General features: G+C 59.5%; 2 protein-coding genes and 2 non-coding genes across 4 annotated transcripts in view; 2 read left to right on the top strand and 2 right to left on the bottom strand.

Moving 5' to 3' along the window:
* Positions 1-7,166, top strand: part of DUSP26 (dual specificity phosphatase 26) — an 8,066-nt gene extending 900 nt beyond the window's left edge. Inside the window, exons 2-4 of the mRNA XM_039716670.1 lie at positions 2,937-3,209; positions 4,538-4,746; positions 6,570-7,166. Of these exons, the coding sequence (XP_039572604.1) occupies positions 3,031-3,209; positions 4,538-4,746; positions 6,570-6,769 (588 nt within the window). The 5' untranslated portion in view covers positions 2,937-3,030 and the 3' untranslated portion in view covers positions 6,770-7,166. The remainder of the gene's footprint in view (positions 1-2,936; positions 3,210-4,537; positions 4,747-6,569) is intronic.
* A 1,843-nt stretch (positions 7,167-9,009) lies between these two features.
* On the top strand, positions 9,010-16,295 carry RNF122 (ring finger protein 122). Its single transcript, XM_039716379.1, has 6 exons — positions 9,010-9,063; positions 13,639-13,795; positions 14,256-14,301; positions 14,472-14,513; positions 14,936-15,018; positions 15,809-16,295. Exons 1-6 carry the CDS (start codon positions 9,039-9,041, stop codon positions 15,912-15,914), a joined length of 459 nt encoding a protein of 152 aa, XP_039572313.1. The 5' UTR covers positions 9,010-9,038; the 3' UTR covers positions 15,915-16,295.
* Positions 16,296-16,870: 575 nt separating this feature from the next.
* LOC120505942 lies at positions 16,871-16,965 on the bottom strand. The gene has a single exon (XR_005628379.1). It is a non-coding gene; the product is annotated as a small nucleolar RNA U13 (small nucleolar RNA).
* Positions 16,966-17,078: 113 nt separating this feature from the next.
* LOC120505940 lies at positions 17,079-17,173 on the bottom strand. The gene has a single exon (XR_005628378.1). It is a non-coding gene; the product is annotated as a small nucleolar RNA U13 (small nucleolar RNA).
* Between the last annotated feature and the right edge of the window lie 1,685 nt (positions 17,174-18,858).

Raw genomic sequence — 18,858 nt, 5'->3', positions numbered from 1 at the left:
CCAGGACCATTCCCCCACCCCACGGGACCATCTCCCCATCCCCAGCTCCATCCCCCATCCCATAGGACCATCCCCCCCATTCCCAGCTCCATCCCCGCTCCCAGCCGGGCACAGGCGCGGGGGATCCGGGATAATCCTGTGGGGTTCAGGATCCCCGGCTCTGCCTCCGCCCGGGGCCAGCCCTGCCCCGGAGGTGCCGCGGGGCAGAGCCTCTCCCGACCCTCGGGGGCTGCCGGGGCCCGGGCTGGGTGGGGATGGCCGGCTCTGCCCCCGCCCGGGGCCAGCCCTGCCCGGGAGGTGCCGGGGCCGCTCCCCGCTCCGGCCGCGGGGCAGAGCCTCTCCCGACCCTCGGGGGCTGCCGGGGCCCGGGCTGGGTGGGGATGGCTGTTTTTCCAGCCAGCTGTGGCCATGGGAGCGCTGGAATTCCGCCGCTCCGGCCCTCCCCACCATCCAGCCGCTGCCACCAAGGTCACACAAGGTTCCGGGAGCTCGGCCCTGCCCGGAGCCTGTCCCGGCCCCAATTCCCAGCCTGGAGGAGCCCAGGCTGGGTCACAGCAGGAGCAGCCGGCCCTGGGGTGACACCTGGGCAGGGCTGCGGGTGCCAGGCAGGGGCTGAGCAGGGAAGGGACATGGGGACATCCCTGCGCCTCCCTGGGCTCCCTGAACTCCCCCCTGCCCTTGCCGCGTTTCTCTCTGCGTTGCCAAGACATGGCTGGAGGCTCTGGGGGCTCCTTGCTCCTCCTCGGCTGGCTGGAGCCCCGGGAATGTCACAGGGTGGGGACCGAGGGGGTTCCGGGAATGTCACAGGGTGGGGACCGAGGGGGTCCCGGGAATGCCACAGAGAAGGGACCGAGGGGGTCCCGGGAATGCCACAGGGTGGGGACCGAGGGGGTCCCGGGAATGCCACAGAGAAGGGACCGAGGGGGTCCCGGGAATGTCACAGGGTGGGGACCGAGGTCTCGTCGCGTCCCCCAGCCCAGCCGGGCAGCGCTGCGAGGAGAGGCTCAGCTGCTCCAGGGCAGCTCCAGGGCAGCAACAGCGAGGTGAAAAGGAGAATTTCTCATTTCTCCTCCTGAGGGAGGGGCAGCAGCGAAGGGAGCCCCAAAAGGCCGCTCTGGCCACATCTGGCAGGGGAGCTGCCCGGCCTGGCAGGGTCCTTGCAGATGTGTGGCAGCGGCGGATGATGCAGGGCCGTGCCCTGCAGGAGCTGCTGCTCAAAGCAGCTTGCTCATGCCTGCAGTTAACCCTTCCCAGCCCAGAGCAGCTGCAGGGCCCCTGGAGGGTTGATCCTGCCCGCCCTCCCCGCGGGGATCTGTGCCGGGGCCAGGCTGCCTGGTGCCATGTGGAATCCTCCACCTGTTCGGGGCTTTTCCTGCCCGCTCCTGGTGCCGTGCCCAGGCCTGGCCGCCTTTCCTCTCCTCCCAGTGCGGGTTGGCAGCGCCAGCCCCGAGCTGGCAGCGTCCCCTGGCAGCAGAGCCACGGGAGGGGCTCCTGGGCAGGGCAGCTCCTGCCAAGGTGGCCTCAGCCCAAAGCCGTGGGGCTGGAGAGACGCTGGGCCTCCGGAGGCTCTGGCAGCTGGAAGTTGTCCCCAGCAGTTTTCCTTCTTGGAAGTCTGAGAAATGCTACTGGTTTTCAAAAGATTAAAAAAGGTTTATTAAAACCTTATAAAAAAATACTGCAGAAGACTGGATAGAGAAAATATTACAGCAGGGAGCAGGGGATTTTCCATGTGCTCCTCCACACAGTGGAGGTTTTGCCTCGTTTTCAAAATATTTTAAAAGGTTTATTCAAGCCTTATCAAACAATACGGCAGAAGACTGGATAGAGAAAACATTACAGCAGGGAGCAGGGGATTTTCCATGTGCTCCTCCACACAGTGGAGGTTTTGCCTTTTAACCCTTTGGCCCCTCCCAAAATTCTGTCCAGGGGTGGAGGTCATGTCATTAAACCTTGATTGGAGGTCAGCTGTTGTCATGGTAACGAGCCAACTCTCCCAAATGTCCCTGCAGAAGACTGGATAGAGAAAATATTACAGCAGGGAGCAGGGGATTTTCCATGTGCTCCTCCACACAGTGGAGGTTTTGCCTTTTAACCCTTTGGCCCCTCCCAAAATTCTGTCCAGGGGTGGAGGTCATGTCATTAAACCTTGATTGGAGGTCAGCTGTTGTCATGGTAACGAGCCAACTCTCCCAAATGTCCCAAACCCAGGCCACCCCATAATAACAACACAAAGGGGTTAAAACATAAATATAAATCTATAAAACTTCTCCTAACACATACCCATGCCATTTGCCCTTTAATTGTGAGACTCAGCCGTGGCACTGCTCATCTGCATAATAACAAAACAAAGGGGTTAAAACATAAATATAAATCTATAAAACTTCTCCTAACACATACCCATGCCATTTGCCCTTTAATTGTGAGACTCAGCCGTGGCACTGCTCATCTGCCACAGCGGGGATGAAGGGAATGCTCAGGGTGGGCATCAGCAGGGTGGAACCTGCCTGCCCTGGGCCAGATCACAGCACCACACAATCCCAAAATCCCTGAGGCTGGAAAAGCCCTCCAGGATCATCGAGTCCAAGCTGTGCCCTTGTCCCCAGCCCTGTGCCACCTCCAGTAGTCCCTTGGTGACTCCAGCACCTCCCTGGGCAGTTCCTGAGCCCCCTTTCCATGCAGAAATTCCTGCTGGATCCACCCCGAGCCTGCCCTGGCCCAGCCTGAGGCCATTCCCTCTGCTCCTGTCCCTGGGATAAGATCCCAAATCCCCCCGGCTGTCCCCTCCTGGCAGGAGCTGTGCAGAGCCACAAGGTCCCCCCTGAGCTCCTTTTCTCCAGGCTGAGCCCCTTCCCAGCTCCCTCAGCCCCATTCCCTGGACACCCCAGCCCCTCACGGAGCGCTTTCTACCCTGACAGCCTCTCCTCTCTCCCCGACAGGACCGTGGGTGGCAGCAGCAGCACAAGTGACCCCCAGGCCCCCGTCCGGCCTCCCCGTCCCCCCAGGCATGCCTTGTGGGGCTGGGCAGCGCCCATGGCTTTCCTGTCCAGGCTCTACAGGAGCAGCAGCAGGTCCCCGAGCCGCGCCCCGCGGGACGAGCGCGGCAGCCACCCCATCCTCAGCGTCTTCGAGCTGGAGCGGCTGCTCTACACCGGCAAAACCGCCTGCAACCACGCCGACGAGGTGTGGCCAGGCCTCTACCTGGGAGACCAGTAAGTGTGGCTGAAGAGACACGCGGGACAAACAGAATCACACCCTGAGGTAGTCATGGAGTGGGGATGTGTGCCAGAGCCTGGCACACGTGAGATAGGTCTGTGAAAACTTGTGCCCCGAGCTTCGGTTTGTGTTCGAGGGTGCCAGGACGAGGGAAGAGATGAGAATCTTGACTCCATGTTTCATTATATTATATTATGTTATATTATGTTACGTTACATTATATTATATTATATTATATTATATTATATTATATTATGACTCCATGTCTCATTATATTATATTATGTTATATTATGTTATGTTACATTACATTATATTATATTATGTTATGTTACATTACATTATATTATATTATATTATATTATATTATATTATATTGTTATATGATATTAAAATGCTATACTGAAACTATACTAAAAATAATAGAAAGAAAGGATGTCCCTCCCTGCTGTCCCTGAAGAGATTTCAATGGGACAAAGGAAGAAGGAGGTGGCAGAGCCATACAGGGAGGTCACAGGTGGAGTGTCCATGGAGCAAGGGCGGTGAGATCTCCACAAAACCCACAAAAACCAAGAATCAAAAATCTGCCAGGTTTTTATATCCAGCTCCCTCAGCCAGAAACATTTACGCAGGACAGCCTTTCCAGTGTTCTGGGACACTTGTAGTGCTCTGAGGTGTCCCTTCCCTGCTGTGCCTGCAGAGATTTAGCTGGGACAAAGGAGGAAGGAGGTGGCAGGGCTGTGCAGAGACAGTGTCCATGGAGCCAGGGCCGTGAGATCTCCATAAAACCCAAGAATCTCAAAAATCCCCCAGGTTTTTACATCCAGAAACATTTATCCAGGACAGCCTTTCCAGTGTTCTGGGACACTTGTAGTGCTCTGAGGTGTCCCTTCCCTGCTGTCCCTGCAGAGATTTAGCTGGGACAAAGGAGGAAGGAGGTGGCAGAGCTGTACAGGGAGGTCACAGGTGGGGTGTCCATGGAGCCAGGGTCATGAGATCTCCATAAAACCCAAGAATCTCAACAATCCACCAAGATTCATCTCCCTCAGCCAGAAACATCCAGGACAGCCTTTCCAGTGTTCTGGGACTCTTGCAGTGCTCTGAGGTGTCCCCTCCCTGCTGTCCCTGCACAGATTTAGCTGGGACAAAGGAAGACGGTGGTGGCAGAGCTGTGCAGGGAGGGTGGCCATGGAGCCACCATAAAACCCAAGAATCTCAAAAACCCGCCAGGTTTTTACATCCAGAAACATTTACCCAGGACAGCCTTTCCGGTGTCCTGGGACGCTTGCAGTGCTCTGAGCTGTCCCTCCCTGCTGTCCCTGCAGAGACATCGCGTCCAACCGGCGGGAGCTGCTGCAGCTGCGCATCACCCACGTGCTGAACGCCTCGCACTGCCGCTGGCGCGGCGGCGCCGACTACTACGAGGGCACGGGCATCCGCTACCTGGGCATCGAGGCCCACGACTCCCCCTCCTTCGACATGAGCCCCTACTTCTACCCCGCCGCCGACTTCATCCACCAGGCCCTCAACGAAGGTCCCGGGGCGAGGGGAGGGGGAGGAGAGGGAGAAGGGATGGGGGGAGCGGCCCTGGGAAGGTGGGGAGATGGGGTGGTGGTCTGGCGGTGGTTGTTGTTAAGGATCCTGGGAAACAAAGGTGTTTTGAGGCTGGGATGGTGTCCCATGGATGAGATCATCTTAATGGTGTCTCCTCATGGGATGACCTTGATGGTGTCCCCTGATGGGATCACCTGGATGGTGTCTCTTCATGGGATAATCCCAATGGTGTCTCCTTATGGGATGACCTCAGTGGTGGGCCCTCATGGGACAACCTCGATGGTGTGCCCTGGATGGGATCACCTGGATGGTTTCTCCTCATGGCATGACCCCGATGGTGTCTCCTGGATGGGATCACCCCGATGGTGTCTCCTCATGGGATCACCCCAATGGTTTCTCCTCATGGGATGACCCCCAATGGTGTCTCCTCATGGAATCATCCCAATGGTGTCTCCCCATGGGATAACCCCGATGGTGTCTCCTCATGGGATCACCATGATGGTGTCCCCTGGATGGGATCACCTTAATGGTGTGTCTTCACGGGATAATCCCAATGGTGTCCTATTGGATTTTACTGCACACCATGACAACACACCACAACAGTGTCCCCTCATGGCATCACCCCAGTGGTGTCCCCTCATGGGATCACCCCCTCCCCACAGGGCACCGGCTGGATGAGAGCACTGTCCCCTCAGGTCACAGCCCTGGCCTGTGTCCTGAGCACTGCTGGGCCTGTTCTGTCCATTTTGGGCTGGCAGGACACTCTGACACCCTTTGCCACGAGGTGACCTCAGTTCCTCACAGGCGTCATCTCCTGCCCAGCTGCACCTCGGCTCCTGGGGCTCCAGGGCACAGCTGGGTGCTCAGGATTTTTGGGCTGAAAATGTGGGATTTTTTTTGCCTGATTTTTGGGCTGAAAATGTAGAATTTTTGGGCTCATTTTTGGGCTGAAAACATGGGATTTTTGGGCAGAAAATGTGGGGTTCCTCACAGGTGTCACCCCCCACCAGCTGCTGCCCACCTGCACCTCGGCTCTGGGTGCTCCAGGGCACAGCTGGGTGCTCAGTAGGATTTTTGGGCTGAAAATGGGGGGGTTTTGGCCTGATTTTTGTGCTGAAAATATGGGATTTTTGGGCTGAAAATATGGAATTTTTGGCCTGATTTTTGGGCTGAAAATGTAGAATTTTTGGGCTCATTTTTGGGCTGAAAACATGGGATTTTTGGGCAGAAAATGTGGGATTTTTGGGCAGAAAATGTGGGATTTTTTTGCCTGATTTTTGGGCTGAAAATGTGGGATTTTTTGGCTCATTTTTGGGCTGAAAACAGGGGATTTTGGGCCTGATTTTTGGGCTGAAAACGTGGGATTTTTTTACCTGATTTTCGGGCTGAAAATGTGGGATTTTGGGCCTGATCTTTGATCTGAAAACGTGGGATTTTTGGCCTGATTTTTGGGCTGAAAACGTGAAATTTTTGCCTGATTTTCGGGCTGAAAACGTGGGATTTTTGGCCTGTTTTTGGGGCTAAAAATGTGGGATTTTTGGCCTGATTTTTGAGCTGAAAACGTGGGATTTTTTTGCCTGATTTTCGGGCTGAAAATGTGGGATTTTTGGCCTGATTTTTGGGCTGAAAACGTGGGATTTTTGGCCTGATCTTTGGGCTGAAAATGTGGGATTTTTGGCCTGATCTTTGGGCTGAAAATGTGGGATTTTTGGGCTGAAAATGTGGTGGTTTTGGCCTGATTTTTGGGCTGAAAACGTGGGATTTTCCTGGCTGTGCCGTGACGCAGCCGCCGTGTCCCCGCAGGGAGGATCCTCGTGCACTGTGCCGTCGGGGTCAGCAGGTCGGCCACCCTGGTCCTCGCCTACCTCATGATCCGCCACCACATGCCCCTGGTGGAAGCCATAAAGACGGTCAAGGACCACCGCGGGATCATCCCCAACCGCGGCTTCCTGCGCCAGCTGGTGGCCCTGGACAACGCCCTGCGGCTCAAGAGGAGCTCCTGAGGGGCTGGCACTGTGTGAGCTCTGCCTGTGGGTCCCCCCAAAGCCTCCCCCCAGCTCAGGGGGTCCCCCCGTGGTCCAGCCCAGACCCTCCACCTGCAGTTCTGCCATGGCCTCCTTCCCAGCCCGCTCGCTCCCAGACGCCTCCGGAGGGACTCGGCCCCACCTCTCCGCCTGCTCCATCCCCGTGGCCTCCAGGGAGCCTTCAAGGCTTTGTTGTCCCCCCTGGCGTTTGTGTCCCTCGCTGCCGGGACGGCTCTGTGTGTCCCCTGTCGTGCTGCCGTGTGTTTGTGGTGATGTCGGGTGTGGTGTGTGGGCTCAGGCCAGCTCCTGCCGCGGTGTTTGGGTGTTCTCCGTGCCTCGTGCCACCCTGTGAAAATAAAGGCAGAGCTAAGGAACAGCCTGGACTCGCCTCGTGGGGCTGGGGACAGCTCAGGGTGGCAGCTGGCACGGGACTGGGGGACAGAGCGTCACCCGAGTGCTCGGGCTGAAGATGGACCCGAGTGGCCCCAAATTCTCAGTGCAGGGATCAAACCTGAGACTCTGCCCAAATCTGAGATGCTGCTCAGTGCCCAGACCTGAGATCCTGCCCAGACCTGAGACCCTGCCCAAATCTGAGATCCCAGTCAGTGCCCAAACCTGAGATCCTGCCCAAACCTGAGACCCTGCCCAAATCTGAGATCCCAGTCAGTGCCCAAACCTGAGATCCTGCCCAAACCTGAGACCCTGCCCAAATCTGAGATCCTGCTCTGTGCCCAAATCTGAGATCCTTCCCAAACCTGAAACCCTGCCCAAATCCGAGATCCTGCTCCATGCCCAAACCTGATATCCTGCCCAAATCTGAGATCCTGCCCAAATCTGAGATCCATGCCCAAACCCAAGCCCCTGCTCAGGGCCTGTCCTGGGGTCACCCCCTCTTTTTCCCAGCAGTGGGGACAAAGGGGGCTCCTGGTGGGAGGCAGAGCTGGGCTGGCAGTGCCAGTGTCCCCCAGCCGGGCTGGCAGTGCCAGTGTCCCCCAGCCGGGCTGGCAGTCCCAGTGTCCCCCAGCCGGGCTGGCAGTGCCAGTGTCCCCCAGCCGGGCTGGCAGTCCCAGTGTCACCCAGCCGGGCTGGCAATGCCAGTGTCACCCAGCCGGGCTGGCAGTGCCAGTGTCACCCAGCCGGGCTGGCAGTGCCAGTGTCACTGTCCAGCACGAGGTGGCCGTGCCAGCGTCCCAAAGGCAGCTCCCAGTGGCCACCCCGGTGTGACAAACACGCCCAGGAGCAGCAGGGCTGAGCCAGGAGGTGCCAGCGCCGGGAAGGGGTGTCCTGGTGGCCCGGGTGGCCCCGGCCCTGGCGGCTGCCAGCCCTCATTGTCCTCCCGCTCCCGTTATAGCTCCATTCTTCCCGAGCTTCCGGAGAGCGCCCGAGCAGCGCTGGGCTGCAGCTGGGGCCAGCGGGAACCTGGAACGGGGACAGGGAGCTGGGAGCATGGAACAGGGGGGACAGGGAGCTGGGAGCCTGGAACAGGGGGGGACAGGGAGCTGGGGCTGTGCTGGGATCATGGAAAAAGGGGGACAGGGAGCTGGGATCATGGAACAGGGGGGACAGGAGCTGGGGATGTGCTGGGATCATGGAAAAGGGGGGACAGGGAGCTGGGATCATGGAACAGGGTGGGACAGGGAGCTGGGGCCCTGCTGGGATCCTGGAAAGGGGGGCACAGGGACCTGGGGACAGCTTCATGCGCTGGGGCACACCAGGACCAGTGCCAGCAGCCCGTGTGTCACCGCTGGGCTGCCTGGTGTCCCCGAGCCTGGGCTGGGTGTCACGATCCCAGACTGGTTTGGGTTGGAGGGACCTTAAACCTCATCCCATGCCACCCCTGCCATGGCAGGGACAACGCCCTCCATCCCAGGGATCCAGGGGCAGCCGCAGCTGCTCTGGGAATTCCATCCCAGCCCCTCCCACCCTCCCAGGCAGGAATTCCCTCCTGCCTTTACCAGAGCAACGCGGAGAGGAAAACCCTTCCAACAACGACATTTTCCGGAGTATCTAACTTGTGGCGTCCCAAACCTCACACCGAGCCCCCCGAGGAGCCCCAGAGGGCCCAGGCCGGGCTGGTGCCACCTGCGCCAGGTGATGCCCTGGCACCGGGCGCGGGTGTGAGCGCAGGGACCCGCCGGGGGCGGGCCGGGGGCGGCNNNGCGGCCCCGGGGGGGCTGCGGGGCCGGGGCGGGGTTTGGGGGCCCGGCCATGGCCCGGAGGAGCAGCCGCGGCCCCGCGGAGCCGCCCGATGCCCCCGTTCCAGTGGTGCCACGGTGAGCGCGGGGAGGGGCTGGGTGGGCAGGGGGTGTCCCCTCCCTGCTGCCCGGGGAGAGGGGCATCCCCCGGGCACCTCCGGGCATTCCTTGGGCATCCCCGGGTATCCCTCGGGCATCTCCGGGCAACCCCTGGGCATCTCCGGGCATCCCCCGGGCATCCTCGGGCATTCCCCGGCCATTCCCTAGGCATCTCCGGGCATCATCTGGGCATCTCCGCGCATCTCCAAGCATCGCGGGGCACCCCCGGTCATCCCCCGGCCATCTCCGGCCATCCCCTGAGCATCTCCGGGCATTCCCGGGTATGCCCCGGGCATCCTCGGGCATCTCCGGGCATCCCCGTGGGCATCTCCAGGCATTCCCCGGGCATTCCCCGGTCAGTCCCGGGCATCACACCAAAAAAAAAAACCCCTCCGTGCTCCAGGCGCTCCCTCCCCGCTCCTCGGGGCTCCCGGTGCCCCCGTTGTGCCCTCGTTGTGCCCCCGGGGGCACGTCCTGCCCGTTTCTCCGGGAGAAAGCACCCGGGGCAATGGGCTGGCTGCTCACACCAAAAAAAAAAACCCACCTCAAACCTTTGGTGTGCCCAGAAAAGTGGGGCAAATTCATTTTTGGGGGCTCCTGGCCGGGAGGAGCCCTCAGGAACACGAAGCTGAGTTGAGCTCACGAGAGCCGGGTTATTTCAGCGCCCCAGGAGCTGCACTGGGAATTCCATCCGAGCCCCAGCAACAAAGGCTGGGCTGCTCGGATTTGTGGAATGGCTGCAGCCTTTGAAGCTAAATATAAACCAAGCAGCAGCTCTTCCTGTGCCCTGACACGTCCCTGCCGTGTCCTGGTGGCGTGGGGGACACTGGGCAGCGTGGGGGACACGGAGCCACCGCTCCCCCAGGCAGGGAAGGCCCCACAGCAGCTCCAGGCTTGGCTGTGCTCAAGGATCCTCCAAAATCAGAGAGATTTTGGCCTTCCTTGGCTCAAGAATCTCCAAAACTGGGGACTCTCAGCTCTGTCTGGGCCTCCCGAGGCTCTGGGGACAGCAGGACAGAACCCAGCCCTGTCCCCAGCCCTGTCCCCAGCCTTGTCCCCAGCCTTGTCCCCAGCCTCAGGCAAGGCTGAGTGTTCACCTTTGGCTTCCAGCCCCACAAATATTTGATAACTCAGAGCTTGGTGCTGTTAAAGGCCTTCACAGGGCTGCTGGAAAATCCCATTTTGACCTGAAAGGGTTTATTCAAGGGTTTATAGGGCCGAGCTGCTGCCTTGGAGCTCAGCTCCTCCCTCGCAGCCCAGCTCTCCCTCCTGCTGCTCACCTGCAGCTCGGGACTTTGCAGACCCAGGGGATTTTATTTGGGGGAATTTATTTATTTATTTTAGCTCCTTATCCCCGCGCTGGACTTGGCTTCAGGGCAGCTTTTTGCAGGGAAAAAGTTTTGGGGTTTTTTTTTCCTTCATCCCAGCAAAACCCATAGGGAAACCACGCTCAGATTTCTGGTGCAAAGCCCAGCTTTTGTGTGGGAGAAGGAATGGTTTTGTTTAATGACCTGCTGAGTTTTCCATGGGTTTTACTGAACAAGAATCGGGGTGAGGGAGAAGCAAAATCCCTGCACAGTGTGTGTGGGGGGGAATTTGTGTGGGTCCCGAGTGGAAATACATCAAAACGTGGGGTGTGAGGGGCCAAACTGGGCTTTGCTGGAGCTCCAGGGGTTTGAGGAGGGCTGGGCTGTGGGGTTGGTGTGGGGGACAGGGCTGGGGTGGCTTTGTGTCCTCAACACAGGGATTTGGGTTAAATCTCTGTGAGGAGGAGGAAGAGGAGGAGGAAGAGGTGCAAACCACAGCCCTGATGGGCCAAACTGTGCCTGGGCTCCTTCCACGAGGAGCTCTGGGAGTTTGCATGAAAAACACTTCTCTGGCCAAGCTGAATCTGCTACCCACGAGCATCCTCGGTGCAGCAGCCCAGAGGGGCACCTGCGTGTCTGCAGATCCCTCTTTTCCCATTTTAAAATAATTTTTTAAATTAAATTAATGGCTCCGGCCCTCGGGGGTTTGGTTCTGGTGCCAGACTGGGCACCTGGAGCTGGTGCAGGGGGCGTTTACTGGGTTAAACTGGATTTGACCCGTTCCCCTTGAAGTGAAACCACAGAGGGAAGGGGGGGTTTAATCCAAACCAGCCGGGGAGGGAGAGGGGGCTGAGGGACCCCTGCCCCACGTCCTGGAGCTGCAGAGGGAATTTCCCTGGAGCCTGGGAGCTCCTGGAGGCTCATCCCGCCCTGGCTGGGCTGGTGAGTGCCACAAGGGCCCTCGGGGGGTCACAGTGGGATTTCTGCCCCAGGATGGGGCAGAGCACGGCGGCTGGAGGAGGAGAGGACAGGGGGTGCCCGGGGTGGTTTTTGGGGTCCTGGGCTGGGTTTGAGCCCTCAGAGGAGCCCAGAGGGATGTGCTGGCCACCAGGTGCTCCAGCATTGCCTCACATCTCACTCAATGGGATTTTGTCAGAGCTGTATTTGTTTTGGTTTGTTCTGTGGTGGTTTTTTGGGTTTTGGGGTTTTTTTTTGGAGCATTTCTCAATCATTTCCAGCAAGGAAACAGCAAAATATAATGAACCTTTCCTATTGTCTCACCCTGCACCTGGTGGCCTCAGGAGCAGCAGGACCTGACAAACAAAGCCTCCCTTACCCCCTGTGCCTCAGGAGATGATGGATTGTCTCCGGTGACTGCAGGAGGCCCGGGGCAAGTGGCAGGAAAATCCCATTTCCTGCAGCCCCGTCCCCAGGGCCAGGTGGTGGCCAGGCTGGGACACGGCTGGGACACGTGAACTCAGCCGGGCCAGCAGGGCAGACACCTGGCACTTGTATTTGCGGGGTTTCCAGACAAAGTGAGGAATGATGAATCCAACTCTGTGTTCTTAGAAGGTGAATTTATTATTTTATTATCTATATTTATTAAATATTAAATTATATTATTGTATATGATACTATATTATATATATTATATATAATATATAATATAGTATCATTATAGTAATAATATTATATATTCTTATATTATTATATATGATACTATATTTTATATATTAGATTATATATTATTTTCTATTAGATTAATATATTATATATTATTGTATATTATATTTATATATAATATTATATAATATAATATAATATAATATAATATACAGAAAGGATACTGAAAGAAGGCTGAAAAGATAATAATGAAAACTTGTGACTCTCTCCTCAGAGTCCAACACAGCTTGGCCCATAAATAAAAACAATTCACATTAAATTCACATTACACCAATGAAACAATCATCTGTGGGTAAACAATCCCCAACCACATTCCAAAGCAGCAAAACACAGGAGAAGCAAATGAGAGAAAATTGTTTTCACTTTTTCTCTGAGGCTTCTCAGCTTCCCAGGAGATAATCCTGGGCAAAGGGATTTTTCAAAAAATGTGACGGTGACACCTGGGGACAGCTGGAATTTGGGAGTGCCAGCCCAGAGGTGCCCTGGCTGGCCAGGTGTCCTGCTGTCCCCTGGCACGGCGGGGAGGGCACAGCAGCCCTGGGTGTCCCCCGTGGTGCCGGAGGCTCTGCTGCTCCCCCCGGCCCCTGCTGGCACATTCCAGCCTCTCCCGAGGAACGGGAGGTAATTAAATCCAGGAGGAATGGTGTAATTAAATCCAGGAGGAACGGCTGTAATTAAATCCAGGAGAGCTGCGGGAGGAGCTGTTTGATGAGGAGCAGGGTGCAGGGGCTGGGAGCTGCTCGGGGGGCACAGATGGGGCTGGGGGCTCCTCTCCTTTCCAGGGAGAGCTGAGCAGAAACCAAAGCCCCCTCCAGGCGGGGGCAGAGCCGTTCCCAGACATAAAACTGGGCTTAGTCCATGTCAGAGCCTGGCTTTGCTCTGTGAGACCCTCCTGGGGTGGCTGTGCTGTCACCAGCCCTGTGTGACACCCCCGGGGTGGCACCTGTGGCTCTGCTGGGACAGCAGCAGCCGCTTGCTCCTCCTGGGGCGATGCCAGCCACAAGCTGCTCCTGGTTTTTGAGCTGGTTCTCAGCTCTGTCCTTCCCTAAATCCCTTCCTGGCCTCTGTGCATCCCCTGGAGATGGAAATGGGGCCCCCCAGCTGCCTGGATCCTGCTGGGGGTGCTGCTGGACAGGGGCTGGTGGCTCTCATGCCCCCCCAGCTGCCCGGATCCTGCTGGGGGTGCTGCTGGACAGGGGCTGGTGGCTGTGGAGATGCAGCTGCCAGTGCCACCCTGGGCTGCTCGGGCCACCCTGGCCCTGCAGGGGACGTTGTCCTGTCGCCAGGGAGTGGCAATGTCCTCGTGCTGCCAGTGCCACCCTGGGCTGCTCGGGGGCTGCTGCCCCTGCAGGGGACATTGCCACGCCCCAGACACAGCACAATGTCCTCGTGCTGCCAGTGCCCCCCTGGGCTGCTGCCCCTGCAGGGGACATTGCCACTCCCCAGACACAGCACAATGCCCTCGTGCTGCTCTCTGCCCGCTTGGCACGCTCCGCAGGGCACAGAGCCTCTCTCTGCTCTCACTTTTTCCCACCTAAACGCCGAATTTCTCCTCCCCACCCAGGGTGCTCCTGCAGCCTGGCGCTGGTTTATCCCGGTAAACGCTGCACGATGCCGCCCATCACCTTCCAGGACCTGCCCCTCAACATCTACATGCTCATTTTCGGCACCGGCGTCTTCATCTTCGTGCTCAGCCTCATCGTCTGCTGCTACTTCATGGGGTGAGCCGGGGGCACTCCCAGATCCTGTTTTGTCCCAGGAACCAGGGACAAACCCCCCGCAGCAGGGCAGGAAGCGCAGGAAGGGGCTCCTGTGTTCCAGGGAGCGTGCGGGGGCCGCATTGTGCGGCCAGGCAAGGGAAGGAGAGGGAGGATGTGCCTTTCCCTGCTCTCCCTGCTATTTTTAACCCCAAAAGCCGAGGCTGCAGCCGCTGCTCCTGCAGGGCCGGCTCAGCCCTGCCCTGCCTTGTCCCCTGCATCCCTCGGGCAGTTTTGGGAGCGCGTTTTGGGGCCGGGGCTGGAGCAGAGGCCGTGCCCGGTGCTCCAGCTCGGGCTGCCCCCGCGCAAACGGAGCCGCCGCTCCCAAATCCCGGGCGGGAGGGGCGCGTTCCCCTCGGTTTTGGGGAAATCCCGGGTATTTTTGGCTGCCAAACTGACGGTGCCTTTCTGTCCCCCCTCCCAGCAAGCTGCGGCAGCAGGCGCAGAGCGAGCGCTTCGGGTACAAGGAGGTAAAGCCGGGGATGAGCAGGGACACACCGGGGACACGGCGGGGACCGATCCTGCTCGTTCCAAAGCGCTGGGACCGGACCCCCTGCCCGGAATCCCCCTCCCCCGGGCTCATCCCGCTCCTGCCGGGCCGTCCCGGGTGTGAAATCCTGCCCCTCCTTCTCTCCCGCAGGTGGTTCTGAAAGGCGATGCCCGCAGGCTGAGCGTGCACGGGGTGAGCGGGCCGGGGATGGAGCTGGGATGAACCGGGATAACCCACGGGACAGGCCGGGGATGGAGCTGGGGTGAACCGGGATAACCCTTGGGAACACGGGACAGGCTGGGGATGGAGCTGGGATGAACCGGGATAACCCACGGGACAGGCCGGGGATGGAGCTGGGATGAACCGGGATAACCCTGGGGACACATTCCCCGTGTTCAGGAGCAGGGACAGGCCGGGGATGAAGCTGGGATGAAGCGGGATAACCCTCGGGACAGGCCTGGCACATGCTCTGGGGATGTGCGGGCCCGGATCGGGAGCGAATCCCCCCCGTGGGTGCTCTGGGCACTGGGCTGAGCTCGCGGCTGGCGATTCCCGGGATTTCCCGAGCCGCGGCGGTTCTCGCCCGCCCCCAGCCGCGCTCTCACCTCCCACAGCAGACCTGCGCCGTCTGCCTGGAGGATTTTCGGCTGAAGGAGGAGCTGGGGGTGCTGCCGTGCCAGCACGCCTTCCACAGAAAGTGAGTGCGCCGGGCGCGGCATCCCCGAATTCCTAACAGCAGGAATTCCCGGTGGGAATCGGCGTTCCCGAATTCCTAACAGAATGGGAACCGGCATTCCCGCATTCCTAATAGCAGGAATTGCGGGAATTCCCGGCGGGAACTGGCATTCCCGAATTCCTAACAGCAAGAATTCCCGGCGGGGATCGGCATTCCCGAATTCTTAACAGCAGGAATTGCGGGAATTCCTGGTGGGAATCGGCATATTCCCGAATTTCTGCCGGCAGGTGCCTGCAGTTCCCGGTGGAAATCGGTATTCCCGCATTCCTGCCTGCTGGAATTGCGGGAATTCCCGGCGGGGATCGGCATTCCCGAATTCCTAACAGCAGGAATTGCAGAAATTCCTGGCGGGAATTGGCATTCCCGAATTCCTAACAGCAGGAATTGCGGGAATTCCCGGCGGGAATCGGCATATTCCCGAATTCCTGCCTGCTGGAATTGCGGGAATTCCCGGCGGGAATCGGCATATTCCCGAATTCCTAACAGCAGGAATTGCGGGAATTCCCTGCGGAATCGGCATTCCCCAATTCCTGCCCACAAGAATTCCTGGTGGAAATCGGCATCCCCGAATTCCTGCCCGCAAGAATTCCCGGTGGGAACCGGTATTCCCGAATTCCTACCAGCAGGAATTCCTGGTGGGAATTGAGGTGCCTGCAGTTCCCGGTGGAAATCGGTATTCCCGAATTCCTGCCTGCTGGAATTGCGGGAATTCCCGGCGGGAATCGGCATATTCCCGAATTCCTGCCCGCAGGTGCCTGGTGAAGTGGCTGGAGGTTCGCTGCGTGTGCCCCATGTGCAACCAGCCCCGCACACAGCCCCGCGCCGGCATCGGGACCCTGCTGGACGAGCTGCTCTGAGGCGGCCCCGCTCCGGGATCCGCCGGGATCCACCGGGATCCGCCGGGATCCGCCTGCCCGGCTCCCTCCGCAGGGATCCCGGGTGGAATTTTCACCCCCAAGGCTTTGGGGTCTGTCCCTGTCCGGGCTGTGCTCCCCCTGGAGCCGGAATTCCCGGCGGGAAGCTGAGCCCCGGGTGCGGGTGGGGGTCTCAGAGCCCCCCTTTGCGGAGTTATTTCTGTGTCCCCCGAGCCCCCCACGGGGCAGAGGGATTGTACAGTTTGGTGTAAAAGTGATTAAATTGATGTTTTTTAGCCCGTCTGGGCTGTGGGTGCTGCGGGGATGGGGCAGGGGTCCCCCCGAGGGGACCGTGACCCCTGGGCGTGGTGACAGAGTGCCCAAAACAGCATCAGATGCCCCCAAACTGTGCCCGAGTCAGGGCAGAACGCCCCGAACCTTCCCGATTTCCCCGATTTTCACACGTCCAAGAGGTGATGACGTCAGTGGTGACATCACTGACCCCTCCAGGGCCGGCCCCCCCCCCAGGCTGTGCCCGCATCGGGGTGAACCCCCGGATTTGCCCATTCCCGGTGATTTTTGACACGTCCGAGAGAACGTGACATCAGCGGTGACGTCACAGCCCGAGGACTGTGCACGCTCTCTTTAATTTGCTCATTCCCACTGATTATGGACACGGGAAGGGGATGACGTGGTGGTGACGTCACAGAGCAGCATCACACGCCATGAGGATGACGTCAGCGGTTACATCATACACCACATAAGACCCTCCTACCTATCGAATTTCGCTGGTTTCGATGTGCAGAATGACATGGCAGTGACGTCACAAACCTAATCACGCCATCCTTTCACAAGGATGACACCAGCAATGACGTCACTTACAGCAGCTCTACAGTCGCTCTGTTTTTTGACGCGAAGACATTAAAATGACGTCGCGGTGACGTCAGGACCCCCCCGGCGGTCAGATGGGACTGTGCAATGTCGTAACAGCAGGGCGCACACGTCACGCAGCCGCGTGCCGCTCCCATTCATCATTTCCATGAACCGGAAGGATCGGTGCAATTATGGCCGCTCAGCAATGACGTCACCCGTAGCAGCCCTAGAGTTGCTCTGTATTTTACGGGAAACCATTAAAATGACGTCACGGTGACGTCAGGACCCCCCGGCGGTCAGATGGGACTGTGCAATGTCGTAACAGCAGGGCGCACACGTCACGCAGCCGCGTGCCGCTCCCATTCATCATTTCCATGAACCGGAAGGATCGCGGCAATGATGGCCGCGCCCGCACCTACCGCCGCGCCACTGCTCCGCCGCTCATGGCGACACCGCTGCCCCACCCAGCTCTCCCCGGTGTTTGTTTTATCCTCTCTAAGCCGTTCTCCCTGACCCTTCCGTTCCTATTTTCCGTTCTTTTTTGCCCCGCACCGCCGGTCTTTCCCCGCTCCGCCGTCGCGAATTAGCAATGCTAATTTATGCACACGAAACCACGCCCCGCTCCGCCGTCGGCTTTACGGCAAGCGGGGGGTTTTGCGACAGTTTGCGCGCGTGGTGCGGGTGGCGGCGGCGCAGCCGCGGTGACGGGACCGGGGGTGCTCGGGGGTCTGTGAGGGGTCCCGGGGGTCTGTGAGGGATCCTGGGGGTCTGTGAAGGGATCCCGGGGGTGCTCGGGGGTCTGTGAGGGGTCCCGGCGGTCTGTGAGGGATCCTGGGGGTCTGTGAGGGGATCCCGAGGGTGCTCGGGGGTCTGTGAGGGATCCCGGGGTCTGTGAGAGGATCCCGAGGGTGCTCGGGGGTCTGTGAGGGATCCCGGGGGTCTGTGAGGGGTCCCGGGGGCCTGTGAGGGATCCTGGGGGGTCTGTGAGGGATCCCGGGGGTGCTCGGGGGTCTCTGAGGCGTCCCGGGGGTCTATCTGTGAGGGGATCCCGGGGGTGCTCGGGGGTCTGTGAGGGATCCTGGGGGTCTGTGAGGGGATCCCGGGGGTGCTCGGGGGTCTGTGAGGGATCCTGGGGGTCTGTGAGGGGATCCCGGGGGTATTCGGGGGTCTCTGAGGGGTCCTGGGGGTCTCTGAGGGGATCCCGGGGTGTTCTGGGGTCTGTGAGGAGTCCCAGGAGTCTCTGAGGTGTCCCGGGGGTTTGTGAGGGGATCCCGGGGGTCTCTGAGGCGTCCCGGGGGTGCTTGGCGGTCTCTGAGGGATCCCGGAATATTCGAGGGTCTGTGAGGGATCTGGGGGTCTGTGAGGGGATCCCGAGGGTGCTCGGGGGTCTGTGAGGGATCCCGGAGTATTCGAGGGTCTGTGAGGGGATCCCGAGGGTCTCTGAGGTGTCCCGGGGGTCTGTGAGGTGTCCCCGGTCCCCGCTGCCGCCGGACGCCGCTCTCCCAGCGATGTGTGTGTGTTGGTAGCGGGGTGCTCGGGGGTCTGTGAGGGATCCTGGGGGTCTGTGAGGGGATCCCGGGGGTATTCGGGGGTCTCTGAGGGGTCCTGGGGGTCTCTGAGGGGATCCCGGGGTGTTCTGGGGTCTGTGAGGAGTCCCAGGAGTCTCTGAGGTGTCCCGGGGGTTTGTGAGGGGATCCCGGGGGTCTCTGAGGCGTCCCGGGGGTGCTCGGGGGTCTCTGAGGGATCCCGGAATGTTCGAGGGTCTGTGAGGGATCCTGGGGGTCTGTGAGGGGATCCCGAGGGTGCTCGGGGGTCTGTGAGGGATCCCGGAGTATTCGAGGGTCTGTGAGGGGATCCCGAGGGTCTCTGAGGTGTCCCGGGGGTCTGTGAGGTGTCCCCGGTCCCCGCTGCCGCCGGACGCCGCTCTCCCAGCGATGTGTGTGTGTTGGTAGCGGGGTTTGGGTGCGAGGCCATGGCCGGCAGCAGCAGCAGCAGCAGCAGCAGCAGCCCGGGCCCCTCGGCCGAGCGGGCGCTGCTGCGGGCCGGGCTGGCGCTGTCCGAGCGGCCCGGGGCG

Source organism: Passer montanus, unplaced genomic scaffold, assembly GCF_014805655.1.
Source record: "Passer montanus isolate IOZ18808 unplaced genomic scaffold, ASM1480565v1 scaffold101, whole genome shotgun sequence".
Taxonomy (NCBI): Eukaryota; Metazoa; Chordata; class Aves; order Passeriformes; family Passeridae; genus Passer; species Passer montanus.
The sequence above is the reverse complement of the archived record's forward strand: the minus strand, read 5'-3'. Positions and strand labels throughout refer to the sequence as shown.